General features: G+C 48.1%; 1 protein-coding gene across 2 annotated transcripts in view; it reads right to left on the reverse strand.

The window, feature by feature from the left end:
- Positions 1–17528, reverse strand: part of LOC115088283 (heat shock factor protein 2-like) — a 133682-nt gene that overhangs the window by 33877 nt on the left and 82277 nt on the right. The window contains exons 9-10 of one of the 2 annotated variants that reach the window (XM_029596409.1): positions 8765–8953; positions 5284–5353 (exon numbers count right to left, since the gene is read on the reverse strand). In XM_029596409.1, the coding sequence (XP_029452269.1) occupies positions 5284–5353; positions 8765–8953 (259 nt within the window). The remainder of the gene's footprint in view (positions 1–5283; positions 5354–8764; positions 8954–17528) is intronic. The other variant, XM_029596410.1, reaches the window with a different exon arrangement.

Consider the following 17528-nt stretch of genomic DNA (forward strand, 5'->3'; position numbering starts at 1 on the left):
GCTTGACAGACTTGAGGTCCAGGACGGGTCTGAAGGTGCCCCCCCCTTCTTGGGGACAATGAAATAAATGCAGTAATGCCCAGAATTTATGTCCCATGCAGGCACTGGGATTATGGCTTTTAGGGACAGGAGTCTCTCCAAGGTAGCTGCCAGCGCCGCCTTCTTGAGGGGCGGACAAGGCGATTCCACAAACTTGTCCGGAGGGAGATGAAGGAAGTCCAGGTAATACCCTTCCCGGACAATGGCGAGGACCCTCTGGTCCGAAGTAATCTCGACCCACCTGCGGTAAAATAGGGTTAGCCTGCCCCCTATGGCCTCTTCCCCCAGATGGGTCGGCTGATTCTCATTGTGGGGTGCGGACGGGACCCTACCCCGAGCTGGTTCCCCTCTTGTTGTGCCGGGTCCGAAAGGACTGGTTCCTGGTCTGAGAACGAGGAGCTTGGTAGCGAGCCCTGTAAGGATTGAAGCGTTGAGAGCTTCTACCTCTGGATGGTCTAGGAAAAGGGCGCTGGGTCCTCCTTGACCTGTCTTCGGGTAGACGGGGTAATGGAGATGCGCCCCATTTATTAGCCAGCTTCTCGAGGTCGCTGCCGAACAGGAGGGATCCCTTAAGGGCATTCTTGTAAGGCGAGTCTTGGAGAAGTCGTCGGCCGACCAATTTCGGAGCCAGAGGTGTCTTCTGGCTGCCACTGAGGATGATACTCCCCTGGCTGCTATACGGACTAAGTCGGAGGCAGCGTCAGTGAGGAACGAGAGGGCTGATTCCATTTCTTCTCCCGGGATGTTGTTCCTGGCCTGTGATAAGCAGGAGCGCGTCACCACGGTGCAGCAGGTCGCAATTCGTAGGGACATGGCTGCCACCTCAAAGGCGTGTTTCAGAATGGCGTCCATGCACCGATCATGTGCATCCTTGAGAGCCGCCCCTCCCTCCACCGGAATGGTGGTGCACTTCACAATTGCGCTAACTATGGCGTCTACCATCGGGCACGCCAGCAGCTCCTTGGTTGCCGGGTCTAGGGGGTACATGCTAGACAAAGCCCAACCCCCTTTGAATGAAGCGTCTGGCGCATTCCATTCCAGATCAATTAACTGCTGTGCTGCTTGTAGGAGGGGAAAATGGTGAGACGTGGGACGCAGGCCCTCTAGCAGGGGGTTCATTCTAGGTTCCCCTGGGGTGCCCTGGCCCGGGATAGCCAGCTCCGACAGGCATTGAGAGACCAGGCCTGGAAGATCCTCCTTAGGAAAGAAGCGTCTCATGGTTCGATATGGTTCTATCCCCGAGGGGAGATCTCCCTCCTCGGGGGGCTCGCCATCTTCTTCAGAATAATCAGAGTCCCCATAAGTGGGGCTTCCGGGTGGCGGGTGGCCATGCGTAGGCCTCGAGGGTCCCGGGGCAGGGTCATCCGGTAAGTATGGGTCTGGTTGGGGATCAGACTGCATCTTGACGAAGGCATGAATCCCCTTGAATAATTCCACCCAGGAGAGGGAAAGCAGGTTCTAGCCGTAGGGGCACCAGGTCTGTGGGATTCCCTGGCTGCTCATTGCGGCCTGCTAGGTTCGGAGTGTTCCCTGAGGAACTGGCAGTCAAACTGGGCTGAGACCGGCCCTGGACTGGAACTCCCAGGGCCTCCTCACATTGGACACATAGGGAGTCTGCTTCCTCGCTCTATGTGGCTCTGAGTTGGCATGCTGAGCAGAGGCCTAGAGCTCTTATGCCTGAGTCTGGAGGTGCCGGCTCTGCGGCCGCATGGGCTCTCATACGCTCCATCGCGTCTGATCTCCTCTCAATGAGTGCTTTATGAACGCGCGCCTTTAAACGTGTGCGTATTAATGTGCGCGTATCAGCATGCACGTATCCGCGTGCGCCTATCAACGTGCGCCTATCAGCGTGCGCGTAGCAATGTGCGCTTATCAGCGTGCGCGTAACAATATGCGCGTATCAACGTGCGCGTATCAGCGGGCGCGTATCAACGTGCGCGTATCAGTGGGCGCGTATCAGTCTTAACAATGTGCGCCTATGAATGTAAGCATGCGCGTAACTCAAGTAATGGGCGCCCAAATCTCCTTCGGGCGCCTAACATGCGCGCCAGTCGCCCCGCTTAAACGAGGCGGCGAACCAGGGCTAGCGACGGCGAACGGGTAAAATGGCGACCTCCTTGGCAGGCTGCCACGTAGGCAGACCCTGCTAATCCTCTCTCTTCGGAGACCAGTAAGAAAGATGTACACCTTACCTGATCTTCGGCCCTTCCCGGCTGCGACCCGGGTGGTCTCCGGCTGTGGGGGGAGAGGGTAATTACCGTCACCGCCACGCTCGAAGAAGTGCACCCGCTGCCTCTAAGCCGCGCCCGAACTCATCTCGCTCGGGGGCCAAGTCCTCACCGGGACCGAGGCTGCCACTATGCCGCGCCCGAGCCCTTCTCACTCGGGGGCTAGGTCCCTGCCGCGATCCGGCCACCGGACCGAGGCGCTCACCTCCGAGGGACCACGGAAATCACCTCGGGAAACTCAACTGGGGGAGAGACCCGAGGGAATCACTGCAGGAGTGCGGGGCTCGTCTTCAGGTAGGATTTCTTCTACGAATTTAGTCGTTATAAGTTAGAAAAATGCTCAGTGAGCATAAGGGAGCTCCAAACTGCTTTGGAGACGGAAATTACTGAGTTGCTGCACTTCCTGTGGGGATATATGTACCCTGTGCTGACGTCAGATCCGTCTCCAACTGCTAGCACGAGCACACTATACCCACTTGTTTTGAGTCCATCTGCTACACGCTAGGAAATCCACGATTTGAAGGTAACAGAGGTAGTGGAGGCAGTTGTAGCTGCGTTGAATGTTAAATTCGATAAGCTCCATGAAAAATTTGAGGACATAAATCAGCTCTTAGCTAAATCAGTACAGCATTTTCCAGACAGAGATGCATATAGGAGTAGTGGAGGACTGCGCGGAGACTGCTGAAACACAGTTTCTCACTTTAAAAACGGAGATGGAAAAGCATGCTTGGAAGCTCGATGATTTAGAAAATAGATCACACCGGGGGAACCTAAGGTTCATAGGGTTCGCTGAGTCCATCTGCGAGATAGACTTGGCCAACTATTGGAGAGCTGGTTGCCACATGTATTTGACTTGCCTGTAAACCATGGAGCTCTGCGAATTGAGCAGGTCCACCATTTGGGCTTGACCATAATAAATCATGTCCTGTTATCGCAAAATTCCTAAACTTAGCACATAAGATGGATGTCCTCCAAGCGTGTAGGAAAAGCCGAAACATTCTCTTTGAAGATGCATCGATTCTTATTTTTCAGGATTACTCGCCATTAGTAACGGCACAAAGCAGGGCCTTCGCACCAATCTGTGCAAAATTAGCACAAAAAAAACCCCAAAAAGGTGCCTTTTGTCCTACAATTCCCAGCTACCGTGTTTCCCCGAAAGTAAGACAGCGTCTTACTTTCTTTTTACCCCAAAAAGTCCCACTATGTCTTACTTTCAGGGTATGTCTTATATTGGAAAAAACCTGCAAGACATCCCCCGAAAGTAAGACGTAGTGTTAAAAAAAAAATAAAAATTTTTAAATACCTGTCGGAGGGCCGCGTGGGTCCAGGCGGCCGGCGGCGGGAGCCGGGTGGTCGCGTATTAAATCTAGGCCGCGGGCGGGTGGGCGCGCGTTAGTTCGAGACGGCTGGCGGGCGGTCGCGTGTTACATCTAGGCCGGGTCTCACAGGCGCGCATTCATTCACTGCCGGTGGGGGCTGCCTCGGCAGCCCCCCCCGGCAGCCCCCACCGGCAGTGAATGAATGCGCGCACAGGCCCACAGCGCCTGTGCGACCCCTGCGATTCGGCGCTGGGGGCTGCCGGTGGGGGCTGCTTTCGGCGCTCAAGGCAGTCACATGCCGTGACGTCACAGCATGTGACTGCCTTGAGCGCCGAAAGCAGCCCCCACCGGCAGCCCCCAGCGCCGAATCGCAGGGGTCGCACAGGCGCTGTGGGCCTGTGCGCGCATTCATTCACTGCCGGGGGGGGCTGCCGAGGCAGCCCCCCCCGGCAGTGAATGAATGTGCGCCTGTGCGACCCGGCCTAGATGTAACACGCGACCACCCGCCGCCCGCCGGCCGTCTCGAACTAACGCGCGTCCACCCGCCCCCCCCCCCCCCCGGGAACAAGCGCCCACCCGCCCGCGGCCTAGATTTAACACGCGACCACCTGGCTCCCGCCGCGGGCCGCCTGGACCCTCGCGGCCCTCCGACAGGTATTTAAAAATAATTTTTTTTTGAACACTACGTCTTACTTTCGGGGGATGTCTTACATTAGCCGACCCCCCTAAAATTCCCACTACGTCTTACTATCAGGGGTGTCTTACTATCGGGGAAACACGGTATTTTTAAGATTATGTGGAAAAACAATTCTTTGTTTTATGACTCTGCTTGGGATCTATTTAATGTTAGTTATTTGCCAGGTACTTGTGACTTGGATTGGCCACTGTTGGAAACATGATAATGGGCTTGACGGACCCTTGGTCTGACCCAGTATGGCTCCTTTTTATGTTCTTATATTGTCTAAACAATGTGGGGGGATTCCTCCTCCAGAGAAAGGACAAAATTGCACTGTTAAGATCTTTAAAAGCCTTCTGTGGAACATTACAGGGTAAATGTTGATAAAGATATATAAAAGATGAGGGAGTACCACCATATTAATCAAATACATGCTACTTAAAAGCGATAAAGGGAATTCAGTGCATCTGGCCAAGTCCAACTGATGTTTTTTTTAAGAATCTTTGGATAATTCAACTGATAAAGATCATTAAGGTTGGAAGAAACAAAAATTCCCAAATATTTTAGACCAGAGTTTAAAGAAAAATTACCAATATTTCTCAGAGGGCCAAATGAGGGTCTAATGGAAAACAGTAGTGTAATTAATCTTTGAACTAGATAAAGTACTATATCTATCTAAAAGCAACAATAAAGTAGAAAACTGTTTTCAGATTGAGTAAGTACAGCAAAATATTATCCGTATATATTTATATATTCTTAATTAGCTTATATTTGTTGCTCACTTTTTCAATGGTTACCCAAGACGAGGTACAATTATGACCAGAAAACAAAGGATGAAGTTTAAAGGTCACTGAAGGAAGTTTTTAAGCCATGAATCAGAATGAATCAGAATAAAGAAGTTCATTAAGCGACATTCACGTTATTATGGAACATTTCACAGGATTTTTTTCCCCCTCAGACATAAAGACTGAGATAATAGCCACACTGTGCAATGTCTGACAGACTGAGTTTAATCACTTACATGAGCTGGAACCTCAGAAATCCTATCCTGCCGTTTAGTGGTCACCTGCCCTTTATCCAATGGCTCTGCTCTGTGTACATACAAACAAAACAGTTACAAAAGCCTTATAAGTTTTTACTCTAAAATAAAAAAATATTTGTTATTCATTGTTATTCAGTGCTTTTGTTGGTGCTGAAATGGGGAATTTGAGATACTTGCTATAGAAGGTGTCGGTGAGATAAAGCAGTGACAGCCATTCTCCCAATATGAGTTGAAGCAGACAAAAGAAAGGTGAGCAATAGTGGGTGTAGTCGTCTGCGACCGACGGGCGCAACACCAATTTTTGAATGAAGAATTTTTGGCTAAAATAGCCTCTTTAATCTCACCTTTTAACTATATCAATAATCGTTTTGCCTTCCTTCCACCTTTCTTAATGCATGGAAAACATCTGGTCTGTGCTTCTAGGATTTTTTTTTTTTTTTAACAATGTCCACGCCTGTTGCACACTTTTTACCTTTGCAGCTGCACCTTTCAGTTTTTTTCTATTTTTCTCATTTTGTCAAAGTTTCCCTTTTGAAAGTTTAGCACTAGAGCCATGGATTTACATACTGTCCCCCCTTCTAGTCATTCATTCAAATTTGATCATATTATGTTCACTTTTGCCAAGCACAGTTATCTCTTTCACGAAATCCTGCGCTCCACTGAGAATTAGATCTAAAATTGGTCCCTCTCTCATCGGCTCCTGAACCACTTGCTCCATAAAACTATCTTTTATTCCATCCATTCACTGCTATACACTAATTCTCCCATCTTACTTCTTACACTTCTGGCATTAGCATACAAACATTTCAAAGTGAGTTTTTTGTTTGTATTTACATTGTGCTTTTCAGTTGACATAGATAAACTGGAATCTTTTAGCTCAGTTGAGTTTTTAATTATAGCTCTTGGACTACTTTTCTTAATATCAGAACTTCTCTGTTGGGATGCCCTAACTCTGTTTCATTAGTATCCTTTGAAGATACCTCCCTCTGAACCATGCGCTGCTGAGCGACTGTCGGCTTTCCCCTTTGTTCTAGTTTTGAAAGCTGCTCTATCTCCTTTTTAAAGGTTAGCGCCAACAGTCTGGTTCCACTCTTCTGTTTGTTGCCTGTCTGACTAACTATTTAAAACAAAACAAACGAACACAGTAAATAATATACTCCAATATTCCCATCTCCAAGCGGGTTGCCTGTGCTGCCTCAGCCACAGTCCTTTACCGCTTGCCATATGCCTTCTGCACCCAGCACACAGGTTCTCTGCATCAAACTTCCGCACAAAGTGCATCAAACACGGCACAAAGACTCCAAGCCGAAACCTCAAACATTCTTTGAGCAGGATCTCTAGTTTCTGAGCCTGAACTTCTTTAGAACTGTCGCTCTAGCTATCAGAATAGATGTTTACTTAGCAACCATTGACACGGCTGCATCCATCTTGGGAATTCTCCAGAACTCAAAGATCTGCTCCGGCCAGGCCATAGCTCCCGCTACCTCCAGGCCTGCCTCGGGAGATTCCCCCTCCCGATCTATCAACTTCACTGTCATCAGGAACAGAAAGGCCTTTGGGGGGGGGGGGGGCGAGGTTCCTCCTTAATCCCCCCAGGATCGGGTCACCCCTTAATTATCCGAGTCCTCCCAGGTTTGTTCCAGCAAGGGATATAGCTTAGTCATAGCTCTGGCTACCTTCAGGCCCACTTCGGGAGACTCCCACTCCCGATGTACTAACTTCTTCATCTTCTTGGGTAAAGGAAAATCTGCCTTAGGAGGCCTCCACAGTCCCTCCAGAACCGGGTTCACCCCCTAATCCCCAAATCTCCCAACACCTGGAGAACCAGCAGACCTAACCCCTCCTTGCGGAAAAACCGAACTACCCAAGGGCAGTCAGCAGCTGGGACTTCATCCAAAAGGATCCACTAAATTGCTGACTGGGACCTTGTCAGACTCCTCCGCGGTACCCTGCCACTGATTGAGCCCATCCGACTCACCTGATGTGTCCCCGCCCTCAGCCGTGGACTCTCCCAGCCCAAGGAGATGTAGGATCCCTCCAGAGCCTGCCTGCTTTCCCCCCTCCCTGGCTTTTTAGTCACAAGGGGTTTCTTGGGAAGCAGCCACCTGGATCCTGCCTCCTTCTCAGCCAACTAGGCCTTGTGAAGAAGCTGGACAAGATCCACTGAAAACTGCGCCAAATCTGAAGAGGACCGATCCTGCCCATCGTCCCCCTGGCCCCCCCATCCCTTCTCTGCTTCCAGCATGGCTTAAATTGACAGGCAAAAGTGGGGGAGAGTAGTCCCGAGGCTCTGAAGCAGCCTCTTAGCTCCTGCCATGTGCTCTCAAAATGGTTGCCGGTGTCTCCAAACCCCCCCGGGGCCTGCAGCACTGGCCTGGCCGACTGCATGGTCTGACCACCCCCGACAGGACCACAGAGGTCCCAGCCCCTTCCGAGGCACCCTCTGCACACAACACAGTTATACTGAGTCAAACGCCTGCCACACCGTAGCCATGGCAACTTTTCCCACGCTAAGCAAGCATCGGCCTGAATCACGATAGGGTCTAAAAACAGCCCCTGCCGCTGAAGAAATCCTGCCGGCGGCACGTCCCTGATGCTAAGCGAGCCCCCTGCCCAGTCATCTGAAGGTTTTTGCCCTCACTCCCCCGGCCCTGCCTCCCGGGGGAGTGAGGGCTCCCTTCACAGTGTCTTTTTTTTTTTAAAGGCAAAGACACCGAATAAAGGAAATAACCAGAAAACAAGGAAAGCACAAAGAAAATGGCTACTTCCCTGCTTCTGAATGTGGAGGGAGCAGACTCTTGAGGTGAGGGAACCAGGACCCCTGGCTTTCACCTCCCCTGACCAACAATGACTGAGCTAGCTCAGGGGTCACAACCCCCCGCTTGCCCTGCTCCACCCAAGGGATGGCCCACGAAGGAAGCTAACACCTCCAGGAGCCTTCCAGGAATTTTCTGTCTTCCCTTTTCTTTTTTTTTTTTTTTATTTAATCAAACTCCAGACTGCAGGTTTGCACCTCTACCATCTGCTGGAGGCAGAGAAATACTGAGGGACTGCAGATGGCACTCTCGGTTATGTAGCAGTGCCTCCAAGTTTTTATTCTTTTCCTCCATTTGCTGGTAGGGATGCATAAACCCACTTGTCTGAACTGATCTGGAGTATGAACAGGAATGTTATTCATCCCTAAGCAGACATAGTTGATTCTTAAATGCTAATCTATGACAGATGTTTGGACCTTGTTTCATTGAAAGACCTTATATAAATCTAAAAAGAAAAAAAGAAAACTATCAAGCAAAGAATGTGCAGTGATGGGGATTGAGATTAGGACTGTTTCAGACTGAACCTGATAGCTTGGGAGTTAGCTGGCAGCTCTGGAAATGTTCTTAAAAGTTCTGCTTAAAGCTAGATAATGTAATTCTGACCTGCCATACCTTGGCTTCTGACTGTAATTTCAAAGACTTACTTGAACGAGATGGAGGAGCTAAGTTTGGCTGTTGAAGGGAGGGATTCGGGCCCAGAGTTCCCACATGCCTCGTTACTGCACATGGAGCTGGAAGCAGCATCTGCTCTGCCCATTTCTTCAGTTTCACTGGAAACCAGCTCTGAATCATTCTCCATACCATCTAGGTAGCACCCGCCCAAACCTTCTGCCCTGTTATAGGGACAAGACAGAGGAAAATGCGATTTGGATTTTCAATTTAATTACTCACCTTTCCAAATCATGTCATGCATCCACAGTATAGACATAAGTTTGTTGGTCAGTCACTTCTGCTTTTTCAGGGGGTCAGGAAGGCAATCTTAGCCTCTGCCCGCCCGCCCCCCCCCCTCCCCCCCCCCCAATCCCACCAAATCAATATCTCAGGATAACCAGAGGAGACAGTTGGAAACTGATTATGAACATCTTGATCTCAAAGGACAGGCTATTCTGGACTAGCAGGTCACTCTTCCTGCAGTTGCACAAATGCTGTGTTTGACAGCACAATACATACTGCCCTTGAAGCCAAAGGATGCCTAGGTCTTTGGAACTGAATGGCACTAATTACTAACGGCCTACTTTTAAAAGGCTGGCGTGCGACAATACCGGAAGATACACGCATGGTTGGGCCGTGTGCGTGCCGCGGGCGTTTTCAAAGGCTGGCAGTCACACGTGTAATTTCCCGGTATGCACAGAAGAGCCGGCAAAGTAAAAAGGAGCGGGCCAGGGTCTGGGCAGTGCCATTAGGCGCTGTCCTACTGAAGCGTGCACAGGCACCCGGCCGGCCCGCGCAGCTTACTACCGATCAGAACAGGTAAGTTTGGCAATAAAAAAACCCCAAAAACTCAAAGTACGGTAAGATAGAAGGGTTTTAGGGGTTGGGGCAGAGAGGGGAAAAGGGAGGCAGGGTAGATAGGAAGCGGATTGGGAGGGAACTGGGGAAAGGCTTCTAAGAACCCCCCTTGCGTGCACCAATATAAAATAAGGTGCGCATGGGTAGCCGATTTTATAACATGCGTGTGTCGGCGCACGCATGTTATAAAATCAGTGCACCCATGTGTGAGCGTCGGTTTAAAAATCTACCTTTAATTGCACAGAACCAAGTACACACACAGTCAATGCTGTTTTAAAAATCAATTCACAGCATAAACGATGCAGGGAATGACACGTCTAGCTCATTCAGCTTCATCAGCTTATTGGATCTATCGGCAGCGTTCGATACTGTGAACCATGCCATATTACTAAATCAACTAGCGAACATCGGTATTGCAGGATCAGCACTAACATGGTTCAAAACATTCCTAGAAAACAGAGGTTTCAAAGTTAAAATCCACAACAAAGAATCCTCCAGATATCCATCATCACAAGGAGTTCCTCAGGGTTCCTCTCTCTCACCAACACTTTTCAACTTATACCTTCTCCCGCTTTGCCAACTGCTAAACAAATTGAACCTAAAACACTTCATTTTTGCCGACGACGTCCAGATTGTGATCCCCATCAAAGAATCCATCACTAAAGCGCTAGAACTTTGGGAAAATTGCTTTCAAGAAATTAACGAGCTCTTATCCAGCTTAAATCTAATCCTAAACCAATCAAAAAGTGAATTCATTCTAATCTCTCCAGATAATTGCAAAATCACTACAAACCCGCCAGCCAACTTGCAAACCTCAAAAGTAAGAGATTTAGGAGTCTCCATAGACAACCACCTAAATTTGAAATCGTTTATCAACCAAACAACCAAAGACTGCTTCCACAAACTGCACGTATTAAAAAGAATAAAACCCCTATTTCACTTCCATGATTATAGAACAGTGCTCCAAGCAATAATATTTGCGAAAATTGATTACTGCAACTCAATCCTACTAGGCCTCCCATCATCACATACTAAACCGCTCCAAATGATACAGAACACCGCAGCAAGAATTCTAACAAACAAAAGAAGAAGAGATCACATTACACCAGTCCTTAAAGACCTACACTGGTTACCAATCCACTACAGAATAATTCATAAATCCCTCACCACAATCACAAGAATATCCATGGACTGGCTCCACTTCATCTACAAATAGCTCTTAAAAAACACTCCTCCAACAGACCCATCAGAGAAGCATATAGAGAATATCTACAGGTACCACACAACAATACCACACAACATATAACATTGAGAGATCGGGCCTTCTCCACAGCAGGTCCCCCACTGTGGAACTCCATCCCCCTAGAACTAAGACAGGAACCATGTCTTCCAACCTTCAGGAAAAGACTGAAAACATGGCTGTTCATGAAAGCATTTCCAGACCCTTAAAGATTCACTACCATCAAATGCAGCATTACTGAACATTTGCTATTAAACTGAAACAGTCACTATCTACCAATCACTACAATGTTTTACTTCTTGTTAAACTTTTTATCTTTCCTCTAACTCTAATCCCAGTTAGAATGACCCCCGTTTTATTGTAACTTTTTCTTCCATGCACTTGTTTTACTTTTTAATGTATACTCTTATGTTATTAGTTATTTACGTTATAATGTATTTCTCACCCCTTGTTTTATGTAAACCGACATGATACGAACTCCGTGAATGCCGGTATAGAAAAATACAAATAAATAAATAAAAATAAATCAGCACAAAAGGTAACAGCTCATTTTAAAGACAGAGTTATTTTAGTCATGGTTATAGCACTGGCAATATTTTAATATACAGTACATATACCACAAAGATACATGTACATACACAGAGAAATATCTGGAGAGCATGGTATCTCTAATTCAAGGGGGTCAAGATATGGAAGCTCAAAGAGAGTAAACTCAAGAGTGACTTTAAAAAATATTTCTTTATAGAAAGTCCTTGCAGGTGAGGCAAAACACAGTAAGAGAATGCAAGAAAGCCTAGGATAAGCATAGATAGTTGTGTAGAAGTGAAAGGAAAGCCAGAGATCAATCGGGGTCTATTGTAGGCACCAGAAAACACATTGGGCAGACAGGATGAGCCTTATGGTCCATATTGGCTGTCATATTACATGCTTCACTTTCTCTACATAGTTCTCTCTCAGTATTTCTCTCCCTATATATATAAATATACATATATACACACCAAACAAGTGATATACACTCTTGGCAAAGCCTTTCATACACAGATTAAAGGAAAATTGGTTCTTACCTGCTAATTTTCGTTCCTATAGTATCAAGGATCAGTCCAGGCTGCTGGGTTGTGTCTCCCTTCCAACAGATGGAGTCAGAGAAAAAAACTGAAAGGCACCCCCTCTTACACTGGTGTGCCACTTGTGATCCTTCAGTATAACCCATACCATAGCAGAATGAAAAATATCATAACCTTTAACATAAGAACCAATGGCTGTATCAAACCACTTAAGAAAAAAGGAAACTGTATAATGTGGAACTTATGTACATGGAGGGAGCATGTCTATAAGCAACCTGAATGCTACCTCATTGAGAATATTCTGCAAAAGGAAAACGATACCAAGCGGACTCTCCAGACTCCAAGGGCAGGCATCTGGACTGATCCTTGGTACTACAGGAATGAAAATTAGCAGATAAGAACGAATTTTCCTTTCCCTGTACGTACCAGGATCAGTCCAGACCGCTGGGATGTACCCAAGCTACCCTAAATGGGATGGGTCCTGGAGAGTCCCGCTTGGAGAACACTGCTGCCGAAGCAGTCGACATCCGAATCCCGGATGTCCAAATGGTAATGCCTCGCAAAGGTATGTAAAAATGTCCAGGTAGCTGCCCTGCAAATCTCCTGTGGTGAGACAAATTGACTTTCCGCCCAAGACGCCACCTGAGACCTGATTGAATGCGCCCTTAAACCATCCGGTACTGAACGCCCAAGCCCGATGTAAGTCGAGGATATGGCATCCTTCAGCCACCTGGCAATGGTAGCTTTAGAAGCTTTCTGTCCCTTCTTCAGGCCACACCATAAGACAAACTGGTGATCAGACAATCGAAAGGCATTGGTAACCTCCAGATAGCAAAGTAGGATCCGCTTCACATCCAACCTATGTAATTCGCGAGCCTAAGGCGAATCGCGATCCAAATGAGTAAACGCAGGTAACTCCACTGTCTGATTCAAATGAAACCCCGAGACTACCTTTGGCAGAAAGGAGGATACTGTTTGAAGGGAAATTACCGAGTCCGAAATCCAGAGAAAGGGCTCCCGACAGGACAATTCTTGAAGTTCCGATATGCGTCTAGCCGACGTGATAGCCACCAAGAAAAACACCTTGAGAGTCATGTCTTTCAAGGTAGCCCGCTTGATAGGCTCGAAGGGAAGACTGCACAAGCCTCGGAGAACCAGGTTCAAACTCCACAAAGGACAGACCTGTCTAACCGGAGGATGCAGATGCTTCATGCCCTTCAAAAAACGTGACACATCCGGATGAGTTGTGAGGGAGATGCCGTCAATCTTTCCCCGCAAACATCCAAGGCCACCACCTGCACCCGAAGAGAACTGCATGCTAACCCTTTCTTCAGTCCCTCCTGCAAGAACGCTAGAATATGTACAACGGAAGCATGCCACGGGGACACATTCACTCCGCTACACCAGGTGTCAAAAACCTTCCAGACCCAAACATAAGCAAGAGAAGTGGATTTTTTGCGTGCCTGCAGGAGGATTGAAATAACTGTATTAGGTTGCCTCTTTTCCTCAACTGCCGCCTCTCATAAGCCAGGCCGCTAGACAAAAGCGATCCACTCGATCGAAGATTACTGGACCTTGTCGAAGAACATTTGGTAGATGATGGAGTCGAAGCAGGCCATCAACCGCCAGATTCACGAAACACGGGCGCCGCAGCCATTCCAGCGCTATGAGGATAACTGGCCCGTGTGCATCTCTATGTGCCTTAGAACCTTGCCCACCAAGGGCCAGGGAGGAAACACATAAAGCAGGATGTCACGAGGCCACGGGAGGACGAGGGCATCGACTCCTTCCGACTCGTGCTCCTAGGCGACTGAAAAACCGAGCCGCCTTTGCATTTCTCTGGGTCGCCATCAAGTCCAGGCGAGGCACACCCCACCGATGAGCCAGGAGGTCCCATGGCTTCCTTGGACAACTCCCACTCTCTGGGATCCAGATGTTGACAACTGAGAAAATCCGCCTGAACTTTGTCGACTCCAGCTATGTGAGAAGCCGCCAGACTGACTAAATGGCGCTCTGCCCAAACCATCAGACGGTCGGCCTCTGCGGCTATGGGATGACTCTTGGTACCTCCCTGCCGATTGATGTAAGCCACCGCTGTCACATTGTCTGACAACACCCGTACCGACTAACGGCGAACCAAAGGAAGAAAATGGCGCAACGCCATACGCACTGCCCTGGTTTCCAAGCGATTGATGGACCATTTCGCCTGTTTGCCCCGTCCAACTGCCCTGCGCTGCCTGGAATTGACAAACCGCTCCCCAACCGCAGAGGCTGGCATCCTTCATCACTATCACCCACTGAGGTTCCTCCAGGTCCATACCGCGCTGCAGGTGGGCCGGAATCAACCACTACTGGAGACTGGACCGGACAGGTTCCAAGAGTGGCAATCGGATCTGGAACTCTTCCAACTTCAGATCTCAACAAGAAAGCAACGCTCTTTGTAAAGGCCTCATATGGGCAAAGGCCCAAGGGACTAGTTCCAGAGTAGACGCCATAGAACCAATCACCTGCAAGTAATCCCACACTCGGGGTAATGGTAGAGACAATAGCCGACGAACCTGTGCCACCAGTTTGGTGACCTGCTCCTCCATGAGAAAGACCTTGCCTATTGTCGTATCGAACCAAGCCCCAAGGAAGTTCAGAATCTGGGACAGAATCAACTGACTTGGCGTAATTGACAATCCACCCGAGAAATTGTAGCCGGCGGAGCACTGACTGAATCGCCGCTTTGCACAGCTCCTCCGACTTCGCCCGGATCAGCCAATTGTCCAGGTAGGGATGTATCAAAATCCCCTCCTTCCGTAGCGCCGCCGCTACAACCACCATCACCTTGGTGAATATGCGGGGAGCCGTGGCCAATCCGAATGGAAGGGCCTGGAACTGGTAATACTCGCCTGAAATCATGACCCTAAGGTACCGGCGATACTGCTCGTTGATCCCTATGTGAAGGTAGGTCTCTGTCAAGTCTAAAGAAGTCAAAAGTTTGCCCAAGTGGACGGCTGCAATGACTGAGCGGAGGGTCTCCATGAGAAAACGAGGCACCCGGAATGCCATGCTCACCTTCTTGAGATCTAAAATTGGGCGGAAGGAGCCCTCCTTCTTGGGGACCACGAAATATATGGAATATCTGCTGGTTCCGATCTCCTCCTGAGGAACCGGGACAATGGCCCCAGGGCTGCCAGCTGATGCAGAGTCTGAGTTACCGCTGCTGGCTTCGCATGAGACCTGCAGGGCAACATCAAAAACAGATCCCGCAGGAGGTAAGCAAAATCCAAAGCATAACCATGTTTGATGATGCCTAGCACCTACTGGTCCGAAGTAATCTTGACCCATTCTTCGAGAAACAGAGAGAGGCGGCCACCTATCACAGGGACAGAGGAGTGGGCCAGCACACCTTCATTGTGAGGACTTACCCCCAGAAGATCCCTGAGGACCCCCGTCCCGGGAAGGCCTGCAGCCTCGAAAGGAAGAAGGCCAAGCCTGCGATCTCTGCAACTTGTGCCAGAACGTATAAGAAGAAGAGAAGGCCCTGCCCTGACGACACCGGCGCTGGCCCTTGAACCTAGGGCGAGCCAAACCAAAGGTCCTAGGAGTTCTAGGCTTGTCCTCCGGTAACTTGTACACTTTGTTTTCGCCTAGGGACTTAATAAGGGCCTCTAGGTCCCTCTTCGAACAAGAATTTCCCCTTAAATGGGAGACTACCCAACTGAGTCTTGGAGGAAACATCAGCCAACCAGTTGCATAGCCACAGGAGCCTTTTGGCCGAAACCGCAGACGCCATATTGCGCGACGATGACACAGAATATCATACAAGGCATCCGCTGTATTAGACACCGCTGCCTCCATACTATCAGCTTGCTCAGTTCCGACGGAGGCAACTGCTGCGTGGTAAGCATCTGCTGTACCCATCTAAGGGTCGCCATTTGCATGAGGCTACTGCACACCGCCGCCCGAACGCATAAGGCCGAGACCTCACAGATGCGCTTGAGAAGGACCTCCAATTTCCGATCCTGAAGATCCTTAAGGGCGGTCGCCCCTGCCACCGGGATGGTTGTACAGTTTGGTGACAGCCGAGACTGCCGCATCCACTTTGGGCACCTTAAGGACTGCCAAGGCGTCACCCGGTAAAGGGTAGAACTTTTCCATAGCATGTCCCACTTGGAGGCCGGCCTCGGAAGTCTCCCACTCCCGTGTCACCAGCTGCATCAACATCGGGTGAAATAGAAAAGCATTTGGTGGAGCTTTAAGTCCCGAGAGAACTGGATCCTCTTTGGAGACCTCAGCGCTAGGTTGCGGTGCCTCAATATCCAGCTCCTCCAGCACTTTGGGAATCAGATGCTCCAGCTCTTCCTTCTGAAACAGCTTAAGAACCCTGGGATCATCCCCCTCCACTGGGGCTGCCTCATCAACATCCCCGTCTCCATTCCCAAGGAGAAGGTCCTGCGCCCAAGATCCGGTGGATTTGGAGCTGAAAACCCCGTGGGATTAATGGCGTTCCAGCCAGACTGCCCCCTAGAGGTATGGACCCACAAAACAAGAATGTAGGCGATCTAGAAAAGCCGTTAGGAAAGCAAAAGGATAGATGCCACAGTATTTATCAATTCTTTATTGTGATAGAGATGTGTAAAAACAAATGCCCGACTCAGGCCGAGTTTCGCAGCTCTAAAAGCAGCTGCCTCAGGGGCTATGAATAAATCATAAAAACATAATAAAACACAAATGGAAACAAATGAATAAAGCACTGAAATAACATGCAAATTATTAGTGACATATAAAAACAGTACTAGTAACATCCAAAAAAATGTTTTGGTTAAAATTCACCCATAAATATATAAAAATATTTAAAAATATTTAAAAATATTAACCATTTAAATACAATGGAATAAAATATAATTATATCTTAAAATCATTATTTAAAAAAATAAAAAAATATTTTTATAAACAAACCATATTAATATATTTAAAATCATTGTCCCATGTTGATAGGTTAAATGACTATTCCTATTACCTTAAACACTCATTTGAACTCAAACCCATTAATGGCTTCAAGTTTATGGTGTAATATCATTTAAACAGTGATCCGCAGTGGAAACGTATCTGTAAAAATACATCAACGTGGACAGCGATTATTATTAATCTCTTCACAAACAACCAGCCGGTGTGAAAAAAGTTTTTATGTAAAAGAACATGACCATACCTTTAATGATATGTGACTGGTCACAATCTTGTAGAAACCATTGTGCCTAATGGCGTCTAAAACAGAAAAACGCAGGAGAAACTAAAAAACTATCAATGGTGTCCGACACTATGCTGTTGCCTAATGTAATGTATGCTTGTGTCTTGGTATCGCTAAATCAATGTTACTGACTAATATGTAAAATTAGTGTGCCACCTAAGACATGCATTTTTAAACAAAAGGATTGAAAAAACAAATACTATCGTTAGGTATACGATAGCAATGTCTGTGTCACTTCTGAAAGAATTCTGGAACTGTCAGGCATTAAGGGGCGTGTCTTGCATGATTTCGTAAAAACTATTTTTTACTAGACAAGTTTTGTTCTTTATCAGTTCTAAATATACTTCGCAGACAATTAC

This window comes from Rhinatrema bivittatum, chromosome 3 (genome assembly GCF_901001135.1).
Source record: "Rhinatrema bivittatum chromosome 3, aRhiBiv1.1, whole genome shotgun sequence".
NCBI lineage: Eukaryota > Metazoa > Chordata > Amphibia > Gymnophiona > Rhinatrematidae > Rhinatrema > Rhinatrema bivittatum.